General features: G+C 42.1%; 3 protein-coding genes across 29 annotated transcripts in view; 2 read left to right on the top strand and 1 right to left on the bottom strand.

The window, feature by feature from the left end:
* Window positions 1–20,517, bottom strand: part of LOC142891171 (NACHT, LRR and PYD domains-containing protein 14-like) — a 261,301-nt gene that overhangs the window by 142,178 nt on the left and 98,606 nt on the right. Inside the window, exons 9-11 of one of the 27 annotated variants that reach the window (XR_012927187.1) lie at window positions 5,813–5,986; window positions 5,298–5,481; window positions 4,858–4,911 (exon numbers count right to left, since the gene is read on the bottom strand). The exons of 19 other annotated variants lie outside the window; for them this stretch is intronic. Coding sequence is in view for 5 of the 8 variants with exons in the window: in XM_076030614.1 (XP_075886729.1) it covers window positions 4,532–4,911; window positions 5,298–5,384 (467 nt within the window). In the remaining 3 variants the exon portion in view is untranslated. Of the gene's footprint in view, window positions 1–4,287; window positions 4,923–5,297; window positions 5,482–5,812; window positions 5,987–10,745; window positions 10,896–11,063; window positions 11,273–20,517 lie in introns of those variants that run through there. 7 more of the 27 variants (XM_076030623.1, XM_076030614.1, XM_076030625.1 and 4 more) reach the window with 7 other exon arrangements.
* LOC142891081 (NACHT, LRR and PYD domains-containing protein 14-like) overlaps window positions 1–20,517 on the top strand; it is a 407,498-nt gene that overhangs the window by 324,487 nt on the left and 62,494 nt on the right. The gene's annotated exons all lie outside the window — the stretch shown is intronic.
* Window positions 1–20,517, top strand: part of LOC142891194 (NLR family CARD domain-containing protein 3-like) — a 331,599-nt gene that overhangs the window by 255,103 nt on the left and 55,979 nt on the right. The gene's annotated exons all lie outside the window — the stretch shown is intronic.

Below are 20,517 nucleotides of genomic sequence, written 5' to 3'. Positions count from 1 at the left end.
GTGTGTGTGTGTGTGTGTGTGCGCGCGTGTGTGTGTGTGACTGTAGTTGTGCTTGTTTTTCTCCTGATGAATCTGTTAAAAAAACATCAGAAGCCTTTTAGAAACCAAATCTGAAAACTGATCAAATGAAGCCACAACCAATCAAACCAGGAGAAACAGATGGGTCAGGGTCGGGGGTCAGGGTCAGAGGTCAGAGGTCAGGGTTAAAAAAAGGTTTCAACAATAAATCTTATCCACATATGTATTTTTGTAAACATCTTTCACATGTGTATGTTCATAAACATATATTGTTATTAAAAAATTAATAATCCTTGTCTGTGTATGTTCTTAAATGAGGCTGCTGGTGCAATTCCTCCAATCAAATCATCAACACATCAACTGTAGTCAGAGACTTTCATCATCACTATGGACACTGTTGCTTTTCCCGCCGCTTCATCGTTCAACTTTGACTTCACTTTCAATAGGATGCCGCACTTTTCACGCTCGCCTCCCCTGCAGTCCTCTGGCGGCCCCCAGTGGAGGCTTTGAAAAGCGCAGGGCAGAGGGATCAGTGGCACTGTTCAAACCCACATTCACTGACTTTACCCTCCTGTTGTTGAGTTGAAACTCCGCCCACCCTCCCAGTTTCAGGGAGCCTGATTGTAACGGAACAACTGAATCAGGGGTCAGGTGGTTGGAACAGGGTCAAAGGTCAAATTCATAGGTCAAAGATGCGTATTTCCAGAATGGAAGGTGGTGGAAAGATGATTCCACCTCTGGCCTGTTCAGAAGGGAGGAATTATGTCAGGACCTTAAAAAGTTATAATCTATTTTAAAAATTCCCATTACAATAAATGCAGTTTGAAATGTTTTTTTTTTGTTTTGTTTTTTTTAATTATTTTTCTGAACATCCAACTTGCAGAAAGTGGTTTGGACCTTTCAGACTATTTGGAGGTGAATGGACACCACTTTTCTGTAACATCTTCTCCTGCTTCGGACTCTTCAGTCTGATGTCAGTGTTCAGGGTGGAGGTGGGGATGGGGCAGGGGTGGGAAAACTACGTCCCGGGGGCCATATGCGGCCCGTTACACTTTCCAATCCGGCCCACCAAACTTGAAGGAATTATATTAATAGTCATTAAGTAATGAAATAGCTGTATTTCTTCAATTTTGAGTGTTTTCAGAGTCATTTCACGAAAGAGCTAAACACTGGGGTGCTTCTCAGGCAGATATATTGTTGTAACACTTTTGTTCATTATTTAATTGCCATGAAAGCAACATGTTTTCTACACATACCCTCCTATATTTTTCCTCCAATGAGAAAGCGGCCCCTCTGTCATATTGTAGAAGCCATTATGGCCCACCAGTCAAACAGTTTGCCCACCCTGGATTAGAGGCTCACTTAGTGTTGGAGTTGGGCTTGGTTCAAAGGAGCAAGAGAACAAAAGAGGCTTTGCTTGAGAATTGAACCAACAACCAGGAGTGGAACCCTGGTCTCCAGCACCACAGTCAGCAGGCTAACCCACTGAGATAACCTGCTAAGCAGGTTCCTGAGGGCTGTGGAGGGATGTCCCTACATCAATAGACAGCAGTGACTTGACATTGGTGCGTTTCAACACTGGACTCTGCAGGGGAAACAAACAGCCACAGTCACTTTGTACAAGTGCAACACAACAAGTGGAGCTGAAGCCTTTTAGATACAATTAAGAGGAGAGAAAATTCTCCTCACTCTTTGAAAATGGAATTCAAACAGAGTTTGAAAAGAAGGAAGGGTGAGCTAGCTAGCTAGTTAGCCAGCTAGCTCCACTCACCTGTTTGGTGCTTCCTGTTGATCTCAGTTGAAGGAAATTCCAAATGCTGGAAGATTGAAATGCTCGCAAATTCCACGGACGCAACGCAACACAAGTTTTGGTTGTTTGGTTGGTTTTGAGTTTGGTTTGGTTTTTGTTGGTTTTGACTTTGTTATGTTTTTTTAGATTGGTTTTGGTTTAGACCAGGGGTGCCCAAACTTTTTGCAAAAAGGGACAGATTTGGTGAGGTGAAAATGTATGTGGGCCGACCATTCAGCCTGGCATTTTTTGAACCATTACCACTGTAAATTAAGATATAAATACGTAACTATATCAATTTGTACAGTTTGTTGTATATGTGTTCATTTGTATGTATTTGTATTTACTTTTATTTTGCTATGTTTTACTATGCCTGTCTGCAGCTAGGTCGACAATGCAAATGCAAATCTGTTAACTGCCTTACCTGGATAAATGAAGGTTAAAATAAAATCTAAATTAAATGCGAATAAAGGTTTTTATTAAATTTGACACAGTGCACGCACAAAACTTGAGCTTTGATCATCACAATAAAATAGGAGATTTTACAACTTATTTATTTATTCACCAGAATGAAAAAATGACTTGGCTGCATTAATGTGGAGGATGATGCTGTGATCTTGACTGCAGTAAACAGAGCAGGTCTGGCTCAAAACAGTGGTTTTGATGCGCAAGATGTCACGCAGGTGAGAGTCACTTAGTCTTGTCCTCACACGGTTCTTATTACTGTTCATAACTGAGAATGTCTTCTCGACATGCTCAACATTTTCTTTGCAAATTTTCAAATCTCTTGGAACCTTTCTTTATCCAGCTGGCGGTAAAAGCTTACAAGAGGCAGTTGTTGGTGCCGGCTGTGACACTGTGTGTCGCACTGCAGCTCAATGAGCTCCAGCTGCAGGTGGTCTGGAACGTCATTAGGATCCACGGAAAAAGGAGAGGAAAAAAGCGTGATTTCCTTTTCAATAGCTGCAAAATCTTTGAAACGCTGTTGAAACCCCTCAGCCAGAGATGAGATGTTTGCTGCATGCCTTCTCATTTGCCCACTGATGTTGTTCACTGGAAAACTGGTCATTATTTCGTTCAGCGATGGGAAATGTGTGGTATTCGTTTTCTTCAGCTTTTCAGCGCGTTCATTCGCAGTTAGCTTGTCGTAGCTAGCATGTTTTGTCTGGTAGTGCCTCTTTATATTAAATTCCTTGTAAACAGCCACAGCCTCATTGCAAATTAGGCAGTATGTCAGTGAAAAAATATTCCAATTTTCACTTGTCCTGGAAACGGCGGAGCTCGCTGTCAACTTAGTAATCAATCATATACAGGTCACTGTATAATATAATGAAACACTTTATAGTCGTGTGTTTACCAGAAGTGGGCTGTATGAACAGGGTGACCTATTGACCTCCACAGTCCTGAGGCTAACAAGGTGGTTAGCGCAGTAGGCTAAACCTCTGACTGTGGTTGTTGGAGATGTGGGTTCAAATCCCAGTTGGTACCAGCAGACCAGGTTTTTACTGTATATATTTGTACTTTATACTATAGTATGTGTTTTTTTCTGGTTTTCAGACATTCTGAGATTTAGCTTGGAGTAGCACCGACTCGTGGTAATCTACCACAGGACTTTTTAATAACTTTTAATAAAGTATTTAAAATTCTTTGTTCTTGGAAAAAAACTACATCTTATGTAGATTTTTTTCAGATGTTCAGAGAAGAGCTGAAATCAGTTCTCAGTCCCAACAACAGCAAGACATCCATTTTTAGCAACGGCCCCAAAAGTTCAGTAGAAGTGACTTCAGAGTTTTCACGTAGCTCAGCATGAAAAGCAAAATGTCTCTGAATACTGGATGCTTCAATTCTGATGACAAATTGCTCCTCTTGAATTCAAAACACTAGTGTGCCTGCGCCAGGTCTTCAACCAGCAACCTTGACATTCAAAGCTCTTCCTCTGATGCAGTGAGCTACCTGGCTGCTCTTCAAACCTTCTGATGGTCCACTGGTCCTTTGGAAGTCTTGGTTTCCATCCTTCCACTCTGTCTCAACCATGACAGGACGCTCACTTCCCTCAGTTTGACCCTGATTCAAGGACTTTGAGGAAAAAAAATTGTCCCAGAAAAAAAAAGGAAAACTGCAAATTTCCCCAATGTGGGATTAATAAATGCTTCTTCTTCTTCTTCTTCTTCTTCTTCTTATTATTATTATTATTATTATTATTATTATTATTATTATTATTATTATTTTTATTACTATTATTTTTCTTCTTCTTCCACTTTGGATTTTGCTTGGAATAGCTCTGTCTCGTGCTAAGCTGTGGCAAGATGTTGGTTACCATGCAATCTGGGCAAAATAAAGTATTTTTTTGAACATGAGAAGGAAAAAAATGGACATTCTATGTTGTGTAGATTTTCTATGTCTGTATTGTATCAGTGAGTGGAAAGAGTCTCTGTGGTCTGGTGAAAGACGACAGGAAGTGACGGAGCAGGAAGTTGACATTGTCTGTTGAAATCCATTTATTTCCTCATCTATATTTTCAGATGCACTGTGTGTTAATGAACCTTCTTCACGTGACTGATCCAGTCTCACATGCCACTGGCCACAGAGACTGATTCTGTCCCAGCGAAAACACAACACACTGTGTTCATAGTCTGTTGGGTTTTTTCCATTTTTTTCAGACATGAAGAGATTTTGCTTTCTACCACTCCGTCTCATGCTGAACTGTGATTGGACGGTCGACGTTTAGTGGAATTTTCCGGTTCTTTTGACCAAGGAGGCCTGCTGGAGACTGAAGGGACTAAAATACAAACAACAAATATGTTTCTCAAAAACCTTATTCAGAAAATTGTTCAACCAACCAGGTCCAACCAATGAGCTCAGGAGCAACATAAAAAGGGGTGGCACACAACCAGAACCTTTGATCCAAAGTGAAAAGGAGGCTTCATGCTGAGATCCATCTGCTCCGGCCTCCATCTCCAAGTCCTGCTTCTTCCACTGAGGATTCAGCTCCACCAGTGGCTTCTGGGACGTCTCTCCCAGCAACCACAGCAGCTTGTAGGGAGAACCAGTCCGCCAGCCACCACTAGATGGAGCTCTTCTCTTCACTCTCCTCCTCATCCTCCCTCACCTCCAGCTGTAGAGAGAAGAAGAGACAGCAGGAGTCAGGACTCACGGTCCTTGAACGCATCATCACAGAGATGTTGACTGTTGATGGAGATGATGGAGTGACTGGTGAGAAGAAGCAGACTCTCAGTCACATGTCAAGTGTGGAACATATGAAAGTCATGTGAGCATGGAGTGTTGGACTGATACTGAGGCCTATTGGAGATGAACTGATCAATAACTGAGTGGTGAACTGAGAGAAGAAGCAGTTTGGCAGCAGATGTTGGATGAATGAGGAGCAGCTGGACGTCACCATCCTCCTCTCACACTGTGACTGGGAACACTGGACCTCTGCTGTGGGATCAACTGGCTTTGGTGCTGGAACCATCATCCACTGGTTCCAAACCAGTACTGACCTCACACTCTCCAGTTGATAGTCTCTGCTGTAGACAAGATCCATCAGTGGCTTCACTGATGATTCCTGCAGCTGGTTCTCTCTCAGGTCCAGCTCTCTAAGGTGGGAGGGGTTGGACTTCAGAGCTGAGAGCAGCTAATCACAGTTGAGCTCTGACAAACTGCAGTCCTCCAACCTGTATAGAGAATAAATGATGGAGAGTTTATAATGATGGAGGGTTTTTCCAGAAAATCAAAGTGAAATGTTGACTTCAGAATCTGACACTACAGAAAATGTCACCTTGAAATTAAATCCTCAGTCCAAAACTAATGTGTGTTGAAATCATGTTTGGTCACATGACCACTGATGACCTGCTTTAAATTCCAAACATGAACAGAATGAAGTTTCCATATTTCTGGATGTCATTTTGATATGAAACAACCTTCAGTTCAATGTTTATTAAACATGTGTGATGAACTGTGTTTGGTGCTGAAACCATCATCCACTGGTTCCAAACCAGTACTGACCTCAGAGTTTACAGTTTACAGTCTGGACTCTGCAGGAAACCACTCAGCTCCTTCAATGATGAATCCTGCAGCTGGTTCCTACTCAGGTCCAGGAGTCTGAGGTGGGAGGGGTTGGACTTCAGAGCTGAGAGCAGCCAATCACAGATGAGCTCTGACAAACTGCACTTCTCCAACCTGAATAAAGAATCAATATTTGATTTCTTCCATGGTGTAAATGTCATATTAAGAGTCATTTCTCCCTGTTGATGATCCAGATGTGCAGCTGTTGGGATCACTGAGTCATTCCCTCAAACGAGTCATTGTGTCAGTGTGTTGTCAACACAATAACAACAGCAGTGTGTCAGTCAGTGTGCAGCCAATCAGCAGTGAAGATGGAAAATAATCAGTGAGTCCTTTTTTGTGCTTGTGGCTGTTTTCAGTCATCAGAGACTCATTACAAGTCAAACATATTCAAAGGACAAGATGAAGAAATACTGCTGCACTATTAATCTGCCTCTAATATTTCTTCACAGGATCTTCTGCTCAGTCATGTGGCCTTCATCACCAATCAACAACTTCCATTGAGCTCCAAAGTGACTGGAGACATTTTCCACACTTTCTTCCACCATCCAAAGTCTTTTCTGGCTGCAGATTGTTGACATGAAAATATCAACAACATCCACTTTGTCTAGATGAGTCTTTAATATCTGCTTCAAAGTCTTCACACTGAGCAGCGTTACACACCAGTTGTCATCTGCTGACACACACTGTCCACCAGTAGAAAGCAGGAACTGACCTGAGAACTTCCAGTCTGCAGTTTGGACTCTGCAGTCCAGCACAGAGCAGCTTCACTCCAGGATCCTTCAGGGTGGTGGTCCTCAGGTCCAGCAGTGTGAGGAGGGAGGGGCTGGACTTCAGAGCTGAAGACACCACTGCACACTCAAGCTCTGAGAGTTCACTGAATGAAGGAGAGCAGAGTGAGAAGTTGCTGATTCCATCATCATCATCATCATCATCATCATCATCATCATCATCATCATCATCACCAACATCATCATCACCATCATCATCACCAACATCATCATCATCATCATCATCATCATCATCATCACCACTAACATCATCATCATCATCATCATCATCATCATCATCATCATCATCATCACCACCATCATCATCACCGTCATTATCATCATCATCATCATCATCATCACCACCATCACCACCATCATCATCATCATCATCACCATCATCATCACCATCATCATCATCATCATCATCATCATCATCATCCTCACCACCATCAGCACCATCACCATCATCACCATCATCATCATCATCATCATCATCATCACCATCACCACAATCATCATGAATGATTGAATAGTTGATTTTGGTTGACAGTGTAAATTCAATCAATCTTGTGCAATCAACTGACAACAATGAAAAATAAGCTTCCAAAACAAATGTGCACATTCTAAAGACTCACAACAACAAAAACATAACTGTGTGAAGGAAAAAGCAGCTGGCTGAAGCCCAAGCTGATTCTTGCCTCTCCTATACAGTCCATAAGATTAGCTGGAATAATTAGTCAGACAAAATCAAAAAGGAAAAAAAGAGAAACGCAACTCAACAAAATATGCTTGACATTATTCTTCATCATTGACTCACAATTCAATCATTTATCCTCATCATCATCAAGTATTTTGCCCTTCAAGATTTTTTCAACTCAACAAAGAAGCACACATTTTCAAATGGTCACTGATCCCATTCCAAAATGGAACTCCCAAAAAAGAAAGACATCTATATTTAACAATGCTTCTCACCTTCCATCATTCAAAGACACTCAACCCTCTGAACATGGATTGATTTTCTCTCACTTTGAAAAACTTAGAATACTGAGCGCAAGATTTTCATTCTTTCCTGGAAATAGTATTTCTAATGTTTTCAAGCCCACTATATCTATGAATTGGAAGATCTTTGACTCTATCAATCATTGATTTGTGCTTTAGGGAACTTTATTGATTATTCTGACAACTCTTTTCTGTAGTTGAATTATTATGAGAACTATTTAACCAGATTTGTCCCTTTGAGATCCAAGATCTCTTTTACAAGAGAGACCATGTCCAAGAATGACACCATATAGAGTTTCAACACACACACACACACGCACGCACGCACGCACGCGCACACACACGCGCACGCGCACACACACACACACACACACACACACACACACACACACACACACACACACACACACACAAACAGTGTTTACGTACCCTCCTAAACGTAGCACAGCCTTCCTGCAGTTCCTCACAGCTGGAATCAGTCTCAATCTTCCCTCCATGGTTGTGTTGTACTTGCTGAGGTCCAACTCCTCCAGAACCTCCTCTGACATCTGCAGCATGTAGGCCAGAGCTGAACACTGGATGGCTGAGAGTTCCTTCTTTGATCTGTTCTCTGACTGCAGGAACTCTTGGACCTCCTGATGCACTGACTGATCCTTCACCTCCAGCAGACAGTGGAATATGTTGATGCTTCTGTCAGGAGAAACATCACCAGTGTTCATCTCCTTCAGGTTGTTGATGACCTTCTGTAAGGTTCCTGGATGGTTGTCAGTGAGACCCAGCAGACCTCCTAAGAGTCTATGGTTGGATTTCAGACTGAGTCCATGGAGAAAGCGAACAAACAAGTCCAGGTGACCGTTTGGACTCTGCAGGGACTTCTCCATCATTCTCTTCAGGAACTCATCCAGGGATTGGGGAGGGAGATCAAATTCTTTTATCTTAGGGTTGATGTCAAACACCAGAGGTAATACAGGGTCTGATTCAAAATGATTCAAGAAACTCTGCAGAACTTTTCTCTTGGTGTGACAGTGGAAGCTGTAGACTGCAGCCAGAAACTCCTGGACGCTCAGATGAACAAAGCAGTAGACGGTTTTGTGGAAGATCACACTCTCTCTCCTGAAGATCTCTGTACAAACTCCTGAGTACACAGAGGCGTCAGTCACACTGAGACCAAACTTCTCCAGGTCTTCACTGTAGAACATGATGTTTCCACTCTCCAGATGTTCAAATGCCAGCTGGCCCAGCTTCAGAAGAACCTTCCTGTCCTGTCAGCCTCCGTCAGCTCCTGTGGACCTCCTTCATACTTGTGCTGCTTCCTCTTGGTCTGGACCAGCAGGAAGTGTGAGTACATGTCAGTCAGGGTCTTGGGCAGCTCTCCTCTCTGGTCTGAGCTCAACATGCTCTCCAGAACTGTGGCAGTGATCCAGCAGAAGACTGGGATCTGACACATGATGTGGAGGCTCCTGGTGGACTTGATGTGGGAGATAATCCTGCTGGACACATCTCCTCTATCTCTGAACCTCCTCCTGAAATACTCCTCCTTCTGGTCATCGGTGAAGCCTCGTACTTCTGTCAGCCTGTCCACACATGACGGAGGGATCTGATTGGCTGCTGCAGGTCTGGAAGTTATCCACAGCAGAGCCGAGGGAAGAAGATCTCCTCTGATCAGGTTTGTTAGCAGGACGCTGACTGACTTCTCCTGAGTGACATCAGTCACCACCTGGTTCTTCTCAAAGTCCAGAGCCAGTCTGCTTTCATCCAGGCCGTCCAAGATGAAGAGAAGTTTGCAGACATGCAGCTGCTCTGCTGTGAGCTTCTCTAACGTTGGATGGAAAACATGGAGCAGCTCCAGAAGACTGTAGTGCTGCTCTTTGACCAAGTTCAGCTCCCTGAATGAGAGAGGAAGCACCAGATGAAGGTCCTGGTTGTCCAGGCCCTGGGCCCAGTCCAGAGTGAACTTCTGCACTGAGAAGGTTTTTCCAACCCCAGCAACGCCGTTGGTCAGCACCACTCTGACTCTGAGTCCCTGCTGCTCAGGTGAGGCTTCAAAGATCTGGCTGCACCTGATTGGACGGTCGTGGAGGCTCTTCTTGGTCTTCTTGGTCTTCTTGGTCTCCAGCTGCCTGACCTCATGCTCTCTGTTGACCTCCTCACTCAGTGCCTCAGTGATGTAGAGGTCAGTGTAGATGGTGTTGAGGAGGGTTTGACTTCCTGCTTCTTCACCTTCAGTCACACGTTCACATCTCCTCTCCAGACTGATCTGCTGCTGTAGAAGCTCCTGCAGCTGCTGCTGCTGCTGCTCCTGCTGCTGCTGCTGTAGAAGCTCCTTCAGCTGCTGCTTCTCACCACCAGGACTCCTCTCCGTCTTCCTGTGGAGACACTCTGGCTTTGACTGATTGGATCAGTTGTTGGTGTCCATCACTTGTCAGCTGTTTTTCTGACACCATCATTAGTTGGATGGAATCATTGTCTCCGTCAACACTAACTGACAGCCTGCTGGCCTCCTAGTGGGCTCTTCACAAATTACTTCTTGTCTTTTGCTCTGTTTTCTAAATTCAATCCCTTCATGCAGCTTCACAATCAAAGAATTTGACCCACAAAGAATGGAGCGCAGCCGTTAATGACGCCGTCTTTTAGCCACCACGTTGCGCCCGTCATGGATTTGTAGCTGTTTTCTCGGCTGGTCTTGTCACATCATCTAATATATTATTAGATGACATATTCATCTATCAAATGGATATTTTCTATCTGGTGTGGTTGACACCTGGTGGGCTCTGGTTGAGCAGTGGCTCTGTGGAACTGGCCCTTTGTTTCTCAGCAGACAGAGACAGTGGAGTCACATTGCACTGAACTTTGGATTGAAATTCATCTCAGTGGAGTTGAGCTGCACTTTATGACAGCGCATCAAACATTCCTGCCACTGCATAAAGTTCAATCTCAGAAGGGCTTTGCTGCATTTCAACATGATGAATGTGACCATGTCAAAGATTCTCTTCTCTTGACCACTGACCACAACATCTGACACCTTTTCACCTTCTGAGGAATTTATCACTATCAAATCAAACTAGAATTAGACTGAGAAACAAGGACATTAGTGTTCTTACTGTGTTCCAGAGGCTCCAGTTTCATTACTGAAGTCTATAAATTGACCCATGGAGCAGTCATCCTTCAGAGACACCCCACTGGACCCTGGAGACTTTGCTCTGTCCTCCTCTTCCTCCACCGGAAGACTCATCTTGAGTCCTGGAGTCAGTCTGAGGTGAAATATCAAGTGTGACAGTCAGCTGATAACCCAGTGAGTTCCACTTCAGACAGAGAGAACAGGAAGAAACACTGAGTTCCCAGTGGGATCAAACAGACACACGACTGCTGGTGTCCACTCACATCACATTTCATGAGTTCTTCACTCAGTGACGACTCACCTGTTGCTGCTGCTGTTGCTGCTGCTGTTACTGCTGCTGCTGCTGCTGCGCCTCAAAATGGAGCCTGACACAGAACAATTTTGACTTTAAGCTTCTTGTCCTGCTTCTGCTGCTCACTGTGGATCCTCCCATCCTGCCGCCTCAACTGCTCCCACACTTCCAGGAAATCACATGATGCTGTGTGTGTGTGTGTGTGTGTGTGTGTGTGTGTGTGTGTGTGTGTGTGTGTGTGTGTGTGTGTGAGAGAGAGAGAGATACAAAGTGCACAAGCATGTTTTTGTGTGTGTGTTGTTCTTGTCACGTATTATCTGGCAGTTTACTCCCCATTACAGGGAGCATTAGCGCCACCTATGGTCTGTAACCTTGAAGAAAATCAAAAGCAGCAAATAGAAAACTATGTCAAAATAATATTATTTTGTAGTTACCTCCAAAGGTGGGATGGGGAGAGACATTCACCTGGTTGGCGGGGTACTTAAGTGGGCATGATGGGGGCGGGGTTTGGTGTGTTTGATGTTCCGGGTTCCACGTAGTGCGGTGGATTTGAATGTGTTGGAAGTGCGGAGAATAAACGCTTCAACCTTCTGCCTTCGCTTCTGGGTCTCATTCTCTGCACCTCCACAATATATATATATATATATATATATGTATATATATATATATATATATATATATAGAAAATGGTTTTTATGCTTTTATGTTTTTATGTACAGCACGTTGTGTCAGCTGTGGTTGCTTTTAAAATGCTTTATGAATAAAGTTTAGTTTAGTTGAGTCACCAGAACTAACCATCACCTGTGGTGGGACCCGACTAACACCTGGAGGAAACACACAACTGCTGTGGAAACAGAGCTGCAGCAGCAGCAGGACTGGAGTTAGCTGCCCCCTAGTGGAGCAGACTGTAATAAGAGCGACCACAGTGAACAACTGCAGTGAAATCAGGTGATGATGCAGTTTAGATTTTCCTCTCCGACAGGTCAAACTGTTGTTTTGTAGCATCTGCAGTTTTAAGAAGCGTGTGTCATGTGTGTATAAATAGAAGAGTGGAGCGTTCAAGTTTCTCTTGTTGCTGTTTGACAAAGACTGGCAGTATTTTCATGCATTTTCTCTTTATTATTATTATTATTTTTATTATTATTATTATTATTGTTATTGTTATTGTTACCAAAATATTGTGTTGTTATTCGTTTTTCTTGTTTATGTCCAAGAGGGAATGTTGTGTTCATCGGCAGGTGACTATTTAGGTCAGGTGATTATGTGGCGGGGCCGTGTGCAAAGGCGGCGTTTTTTTGACCACGTCCGTTCAGCTCAAGTTGCCATTAAGAATTTTTCCTTTGGATATAAAAGCACAAAGTGAGGTACGTCATCTAGTCTTACTGAAAGTAACAAAAATAAACAGGTAGACAATGTTCTTACTGTAAATGTGTCATCTGGTTTATTATTTTTGGTTTCAAAAAAGTGCAACAGCAAGGTGCAACAATAAGTTGTAGTGCAAGAACAACAACAATCTTTTTTTTTATTATTGCTCTTGGGGGCCCCCTAGTGGCTTTGGGGCCCTAAGCCGTCACTTACTTCGCTTATGCCTTGGGCCGGCTCTGCAGGCTGGGCCCGAAGAACGACGGTGCTCGAACGTGCTTCAAGCCACGTCATGTCTGTCGTAACGGCGAAAGACCCATTGTTTTTGAAATGTTTCCCTATTATTATTTTTCTTACACGTATTTCCACCCAATTTTAACCCCTTTAAGCCTGTTCGATTTAGATGAAATTCCGCACGCACGTCAGGCAAACATTTTCTTTTGATGCAACAATGACAAGTAAAGGTGCTCCATAGTGCCACCTCCAGGCAAAAAACAATACCCGCACTAAAAAAAATTCTCACAGCCAGTATGAATTTCCAACCATCGTGGAAGCAAAACACACGCGCTTGTCGTCTACCTACATTTCATTCTCTCAGGCAAAGTTCCTATCTCCGACAGAAAAGGAACCAATCAGCTTGTTTGCAGGTATGTGCAATAAAATCAAAAAATTTTTTCCAACGGTCTCTCCACTAAAACCACAATGGCGCTCTGTAGGAACGTCACCCAGTAATGAGACAAGAACCCACGCGTTTAGGTCGTCCACCTCTACATCTCATACGCTCTTATTTTTGAATTTCGCCAAACAGGAAGTGAGTTATTTCCACTTTTGAACACTTGTCAAAATCAACGTTTGGGGACTACTGGGTCTTTCCTTGCCGCTTATGAAAACACAGTTCTGACTGCTTAAAAATAGAAAATACATTTTGAGCATCCCCAGAACCTCAGCATGCCAACAATTTTTGTTTTCTTTCTGTTTTTGAGACAAAAATAAGAAACAACCATTAATTTGTCTCATTTTCCGTCTGTCTTTGACTGCTCTGCATTGTCTCTCAGGGTGCAGCTGGGTTCGTTGGATGGGTCATTTATAGGGATGGAGAGATTCAAGCAAATGACGGCGGTAGCAAAACTGATGAGAAAAGTTTGGTAAGTTATTTTAGCCCAGACGCTCCTCTGGCAGCTAACTCTACCCGCTCACAGGCAATAACCAACAGCATTGCCTATTTTATCTGTGAAGTTCAAAGTTCAAGTTATTTATTGTCATTGTTGAACATAGTTAACAACAAATTTGTTTGGAGCTGCTTATTGTTATATATCCAGCCGTATAGCGTTGTAAAAAAACGAGGGCTTCAATCAACTCCTTCACATCTTGGATCCTAGGAACAAAATACCAGTTAGGTGTACCTTTACCGACTGATTCCTGCTCTGTACAACAAAGTGACAGGAGAGGTAGTTGCGTCCCTGAGTAATGCCCAACGAGCCACTCAGTCATACATCACAGCCACAGCACACCATATTGATGATGAGTGGAACATGCAAAACCCTGTTCTGCAGACCAGAACGTTCAATGAGGCCCACACAGGACAAAATCTGTCAATCTTTACTGCGTGATGTCTGCTGTGAGTGGAAGATTGAAGAAAAGAACTCTGCATTCGTCACTGATAATGCAAGAAATATGACACTGGCTGGAGCAGGTGCAGAGATGGAGCCACATGTGCAATGCATCGCACACACTCTTAATCTATCTTCTCAGAAGGCCCTGAAGGTGGACACAGTGTCAGCACTTCTGGTTAAATTAAGGAAGCAGGTAACATTCTTCCACAAAAGCTGCAAAGCATGTGAAGCTCTGAAAGAAATGCAGACCCAGTTGCACCTGAAACACCACAATCTAGTTCATGATGTTTCCACCAGTTCCCTGGAGATGGTGAAGCGTTATTGGGATCAGCAGCCGGCTGTGTCACTGACAACAAGGAAGCTAAAGCCCAGTGGAGAAGGCCTACCCAGTCTCACAGAGGAAGACATGACCCTGATCCCAGAGATCATCAAACTGATGACCCCCTAAAAACAGCAACCAAGTGCCTCAGTGAGGAGAAGACCCCCAGCATCTCCATCATTGCCCTAACGCTGGCCAAACTGCGGGAGGATTTTGAGCTCGATGTCAGCGATCTACCAGTCATTTCTGTGATGAAGGACAAATTCAGAAAGGACTTTGATGCCGGCTACACATATATCCAAGACCTCCTCAACAGAGCCTTAGCACTCCATTCCCTGTTCAAAGACCTGGAATTCCAGGACGATGACAACCCTAGAGACACCGTATTCCTGGGGATCACAGCAGAAGTGGATAGAACAGTAAGATTATGTGCAGTATTGTGGCAAGTGTCTTTGTCTTACTCTCACCCGTGCATTGCTTTACTTAACTGATGATTTTAATCTGTTTTGGTTGGACAAAATCTAATCATTTATCTGTGCTGATCATCTCTGTGCTATTGTCAGGCAGGGGATGATGGCAGACTGAGAGCAGGCACCTGCCCAGAAGCTCCAGGTGACCAGAGAGGATGAGGATGAGGAAGAAGAGGAGGCAGGTTTGTTTTGATTGAAATTTATAACTGAACAGTAACTTATAATTGTGTTGATTTAAAAACGAGTAAGATATTATTGTAGAAAAAAAATTCTAATTGTATAGCATTGTATTGAATTTCTCCTCTCTTCTCCACCCTCGATGAGGCACCAGAGCCTCCCAGGAAGAAGTCTTAGATTGAACCAGATGTTTGAGGGTTTCCTCACTCCAAGATCACCAAAGAAGAGCATAAGGGACAGAGCTCAGGGGGAAATTGCAAAGATACGTGGGGAGTAGGGTTGTGCATCTCTGGTCTGTGGCCGATACGATACGTATCTCGATACACTACCAACGATTCGATACATTAAAGATACGATACGATTCGTATATTATATTTCCGATACGATACGATTCATATATTTACGATACGATACGATTCCCCAATACGATGCAGTGCGATTCAGCACAGTTTGATCCAACACAATGTGATTTGATTTGAGACTCCGATGCAAAGGAATGATGCTATGCAATTCAATGAGTTTGATTATTTATCCACCAAAATACAAACATTCTGTATTTTTCAATTTCAATTTCAATTTATTTTGTGAACAACTGGTTCACAATTAACAATAACAAGGCAAGTGCAATGAAAAATAAATGAACCTTTCCTTATTGCTTACAAATGGAATAAATGTAAATTCTTATTGCAGTTGCTGTAAACAGACAGCAGCCTAACTGTCATAATAAAACAGTCACGACAGTGAAATAGCTTGGCTGTGATGAGAAATTGAAGACAGAAAAAGATTCAACTCAACTCACTAAAAAAAAAAAATAATAATGTCATGGTTCCTTGAACTCAATCAAAATTAGTGCACAATGCAACTACTCATTGGTGTGTGACTTTCAGTCCATACTGTATTATTCAACCGACATGTTCCACTCTAAGCTTTTTCTTTAGGAATATCAGTTGATCCACATGATGGGGGTGAAGCAAACTGCGCTGTGCACTGCGCTGTGCTGTAACTTCCAGCACAGCACTCCTTCCGCTGTGCCAGAATTCAGGAGTCCGGCGGTGACCAGTGTTCTTTGTTGTTGGGCACTTTTGGCTGTAGAATCGTTCCACGAATAGCCGCCGAACGATGGTGTCGTTCACGCCAGGCTTGATGCGGCCGTGTCCGGCTCGCGCAGCGATCGTTTCGGCGTTTTCTTTTTTGTTTTTTTTTACTGCGCTGTGCTGTAAATTCCAGCACTGCGCTGTGCATCGCTGTATCGGTCTGTGACAGACGTAAAAACCGATGTATCTAGATTTAATCCCAAAATTGCATCGATTCACGGCTGCTCTACCGATGCATTCGCATCGTGCCCGCGCCTGTCCGTGTATCGATACGTATCGGTTAATCTTCCCATCCCTAGTGGGGAGGGATTGTTTAGCTCTTAATGGTAATGTGCTGCAGTGGTGGAAAGAACAGGTGGATCTGCCAATGTTTTCCAAATTAGCCAAAAGCTACCTGTCCATCCCTGTAACAAGCGTCCCGTGAGAACGGGTGTTTTGCACAGATGGTGATATGGTGACAGAGCAGCGCAGTGTGCTTCTTCTTGAACATGTAGACCAACTCATTTTCCTGAAGAAAAACTTAAAACTGAAATGAAGCAGTGTGAGTTGAGGTGTTGACAGTTAGAGTACTTACACTAGAACCTCTAAAACTAAAAAAAAAAAAAAAAAAAAAAAAAAAAAGCACTTTTTTTTTTTGGCATACATTGTGAGCAAGGAGGAGCAACATCAGGGACTCAGGTGAAGAACTAGCCCAGAGTTTTGTTTATAGAAGCTGTGGTAGCAGTTGTGATTTATTTTTATTTTTTTTGTTCTGTTTAACTGCTATATTGTTTAAGAAATCAAAATAATTTCTGCTCACGGTTCAGTTGCACTCTTAATGTCATTTGCACATTCTAATGCAGGGAAGAATAAGGTTTGTGTGACCTGTTAACCCTCCTGTTATGTTCGTTTGTCAGGAACAGCAATGATGTTCCCGGGTCAATTTGACCCTGTGCACAAGTCTCCTGAAGATGTCAGAAACAAAAAAGCATTGTTGATATTTCATTACTAACTCCATTACCAACTATTGTGTCAATATTTAGTGCAACGGTGTTCTCTTACCTCGAACAGGTAACGGTTCAATTAGGAAAACTAAATCGTTTTTCATTAAAAAAAAAATAATAATAATAATACATTGTGCTGCTAGTCAGTCATACAAATCACATCGATTTGTATACGGTTAATTACCGCCCTCTAGTGGACGTTTCTGTTCTCTGCCACTAGCAGTCTGTTTATATATGGTCAGCTCATGATGCAATTGCGGGCGGTTCGTGTCCATGCTTACAGCCTTGGAGCATCTTTGTCTGTAAGCCTACGTTTCTTTTGATGTTATGATTTGTTTATGTTTAATATGAAACCTTTGGTGAAGCGTAGTTGTTTATTCTGTACATTCGCCACTGCTATTTATTTTATTTTTATTTTTTTTTAAGTCATTAGCTCGGTCAGAGTTAAGCTAGTTGATATGTCCGGCTTACGTTTTTCTGCCACAAACTTCATTTAATGTGATTTATTGATTCAATTTGTTCATATGCATTTTGTGTGTATTTGTTACAGTTTTACAGCATTACGAAGAGACAAGTGTCGAGAAAAGCGTCAGTAAAGACAAGACTTCTCCTCACGGTCGTCTGGACTCTCTTTATTGTTGTTCACCATCTGTTTAGCCCTGGTAGTAACGCCATCGTGAGGACAGAATATACTGTACATGTTTAAACCTTTTCTCATGTTTCACCACTTTACCACTTCTGAAAGACCAACATATAAAACACAATAGTTCTACGTAACAATAAAACACAACACTTACATTTTGTTTTACATACATGCACTGTTTGTGAACCACAAATAAAATAAGCAATCGCAATGAATAAGGTATGTGTGTGTGCACTGGTTTTCATGGGGTCATGGGGACAAAATTCTGTATACAGAGCCACGTCATGGGGACCAGTTGCGGGGACCAAAATGCTGGTCCCCAGGAGGGAAACAGTTCAAATCAATACAGGAGGTGCTCTACATGTGCCTCTGAGGTTTTCAGCATTGGCCCGTAAAACATGATTTTTGATCATTGTGTTTGTGTTGATGGTGCTCAAGGTACTTAGTGTAGCGTTGTATTTGCAGGGATTTCAGAATATAGTCGCATGTAAATCAGAACGAGAGGATTTATGCAAAGAAAGGACAAAATCTTAAGCCTAAATATTTAGAAAAATCACAATAACCTGTGTTTAATCATAAAATGGTGTTAATTAGTTTGGTTCACTGCTCTGTTAAAAACCCAAGCTTTTACATGAAGCTGGTGTTGTTGTTTTGTTTCTTTTGTTTTTGTTTTTTTGTTTTTTTGCAAGAAATGTATGGAGGTATCAGTAACATAGTTGTATTTTGCTGGAATGCATAACAAGTGATATATTAATGAAGTCAGTTTTAAAAATTTAGCCACAGTTGTATTTGATTGTATGGAACTTTTTTTTTTTAATTGAATATTTAAATCTCTTAGTATTTGATTTTTTTTTTTAGACATGCCAGAATTGCCAAAAATGATGATTAGAATCAGGTGTGATGGAGAAGAGATAATCTAAGGGCATGTTTCCTGCGTTTGATGATATTTGATGTGATATTTTAAACATTCTGACTGAAGATAACCTCACTCTAATGCCACGAAGGGTCCGCCCCCTTCAGGATGCCATTTTCCATGTTACCTCAAGGACTGACAAAACACATCAGTTGTGCATAAAGTGCATCAATGCAGTGAAAGGTACGATGTGGTAATAATAATTACATGACACACAATCTTCTATGCGTAAAATACGTACAATTATTACCAGATGAGTATCAAATGCAAAACCTGAGATTACATTAGATATTAGTAGGGCTGCAATGAACAGTCAACACTATTGACACCAACAACAATTTGTTGACACAGAATATCATGCTTTACGCTCTATTTAAAGAGACAGCAATGCAATTAAAATCCTAGGAGATCATTTATTGTAGCAGTACACAAATGGAAGTAAGGGTTCCAGTATTCGGGGACTGAAGCAAAAACAAACAAACCAAAAAAAAAAAAGATCTTGTGACTGAAAACATTTTTTAATGCGATATCAAGTTCTCTGGCTATCTATACACCCAACACACAGAGCTCTTTTCTGCCTTCCAGTTCCTTCCCAAAGGTTTTCAATGAAAAGTAATGCGTGTACATGCCAGTAAGTGCTGTGTCCTGTAAGCCTTCAACTTTCAAAAGGTATTTGCCTGTACCATGGAGTAATAGTAATCAATCCCTGACTGTGAATGTGTGTGCTTACTGTACTTTATTAAGATACCATGTCCTTCCTGAATAAATTCCAAATTGAAATGTTCAAGACCAATAGCATTTTAAATCAGGAAACAGTACTAATCAACTCCAACCATCTGTCTACCCGTCTTTATTTTGCAAGTTGTACTTTATGTATTACCATGAGCCCAATGATAATGGTAGAGTGGATGGCTTAACCTGTTTGGTTGAAACTATTGTTACTTCCTTCTGCAGGACGTGGTGTGTTTGCAAGGACTACAATCAGCAGAGGAGAGTGTATTGCTGATTATAGGGGGGATATGATAAATGATTCAGAATATCAGTGCAGAACAAGAGTTTACCACCCATCATGTGCTGCGTTTATGTTTGCATTCAGGTGGAGACGGAAAACATGATGGTAAGACAAAGATTTCTGCCTATTCTAAACCACATGAGACCAGATTCAGATATTGTGAATTGTACTTTGACATGATGTTTTTCTTTTTCCCAATTTTTTTAAGCATTGATGCCTCAACAGAAGATGAGCCATTCGTGTGGCTCGTGAATGATGAACACAGGAGGCCAAATTGCAAGATGAAAAGGATTGATGTGAATGGACAGCCACACCTCTGTTTATCTGCAGTAGATGACATTGGAGAAAGAGAAGAAATAATGTAGGATTATGGAGGCCAAGATTGCCCATGGAGAACACAAGTGTGTTAAAACAGTACACATTGAACAGAATGACTCTGTGGAACAAAATGGAAGTAATTGCAATGTTTGATATTTTGAGTATGTTGGTATGCATCTCATTGAATTGATTTTTAAAAAAAACAAAAAAAAAACATGAACCTTGAACAAGTGTAGATTTTCTAAATTCCCGGCTGTACCACGTGATTGCTTCAGGAAGTGGTTCAGATTTTGCCGCGAGGTTTAACGGCTTATATAGACCCCTCAGGCTCCATTCAAAATGGGGGTTATTGTAGGAGAGTTGCAGTCAGTTGAGATTTGGAGAGAGTTTGGATTACTAGATTTTGGATAGTGTTTATAGTTTGGAGTGTTTGAGACTAGATAGCGTTTAGTTTGGAGATAGTTTTGAGAGCTTAGGGAGAGAGTGAGGAGAGGAGAGGTGATAGGATGGAGCCCCCTGTCCTGTACATCAATGTCCATGTTACACAAGCATCTATGCC

The sequence above is a fragment of the Nelusetta ayraudi genome, unplaced genomic scaffold, assembly GCF_046127955.1.
Source record: "Nelusetta ayraudi isolate G7.1 ecotype Tasmania unplaced genomic scaffold, CSIRO-AGI_Nayr_v1 ptg000028l, whole genome shotgun sequence".
NCBI lineage: Eukaryota > Metazoa > Chordata > Actinopteri > Tetraodontiformes > Monacanthidae > Nelusetta > Nelusetta ayraudi.
The sequence above is the reverse complement of the archived record's forward strand: the minus strand, read 5'-3'. Positions and strand labels throughout refer to the sequence as shown.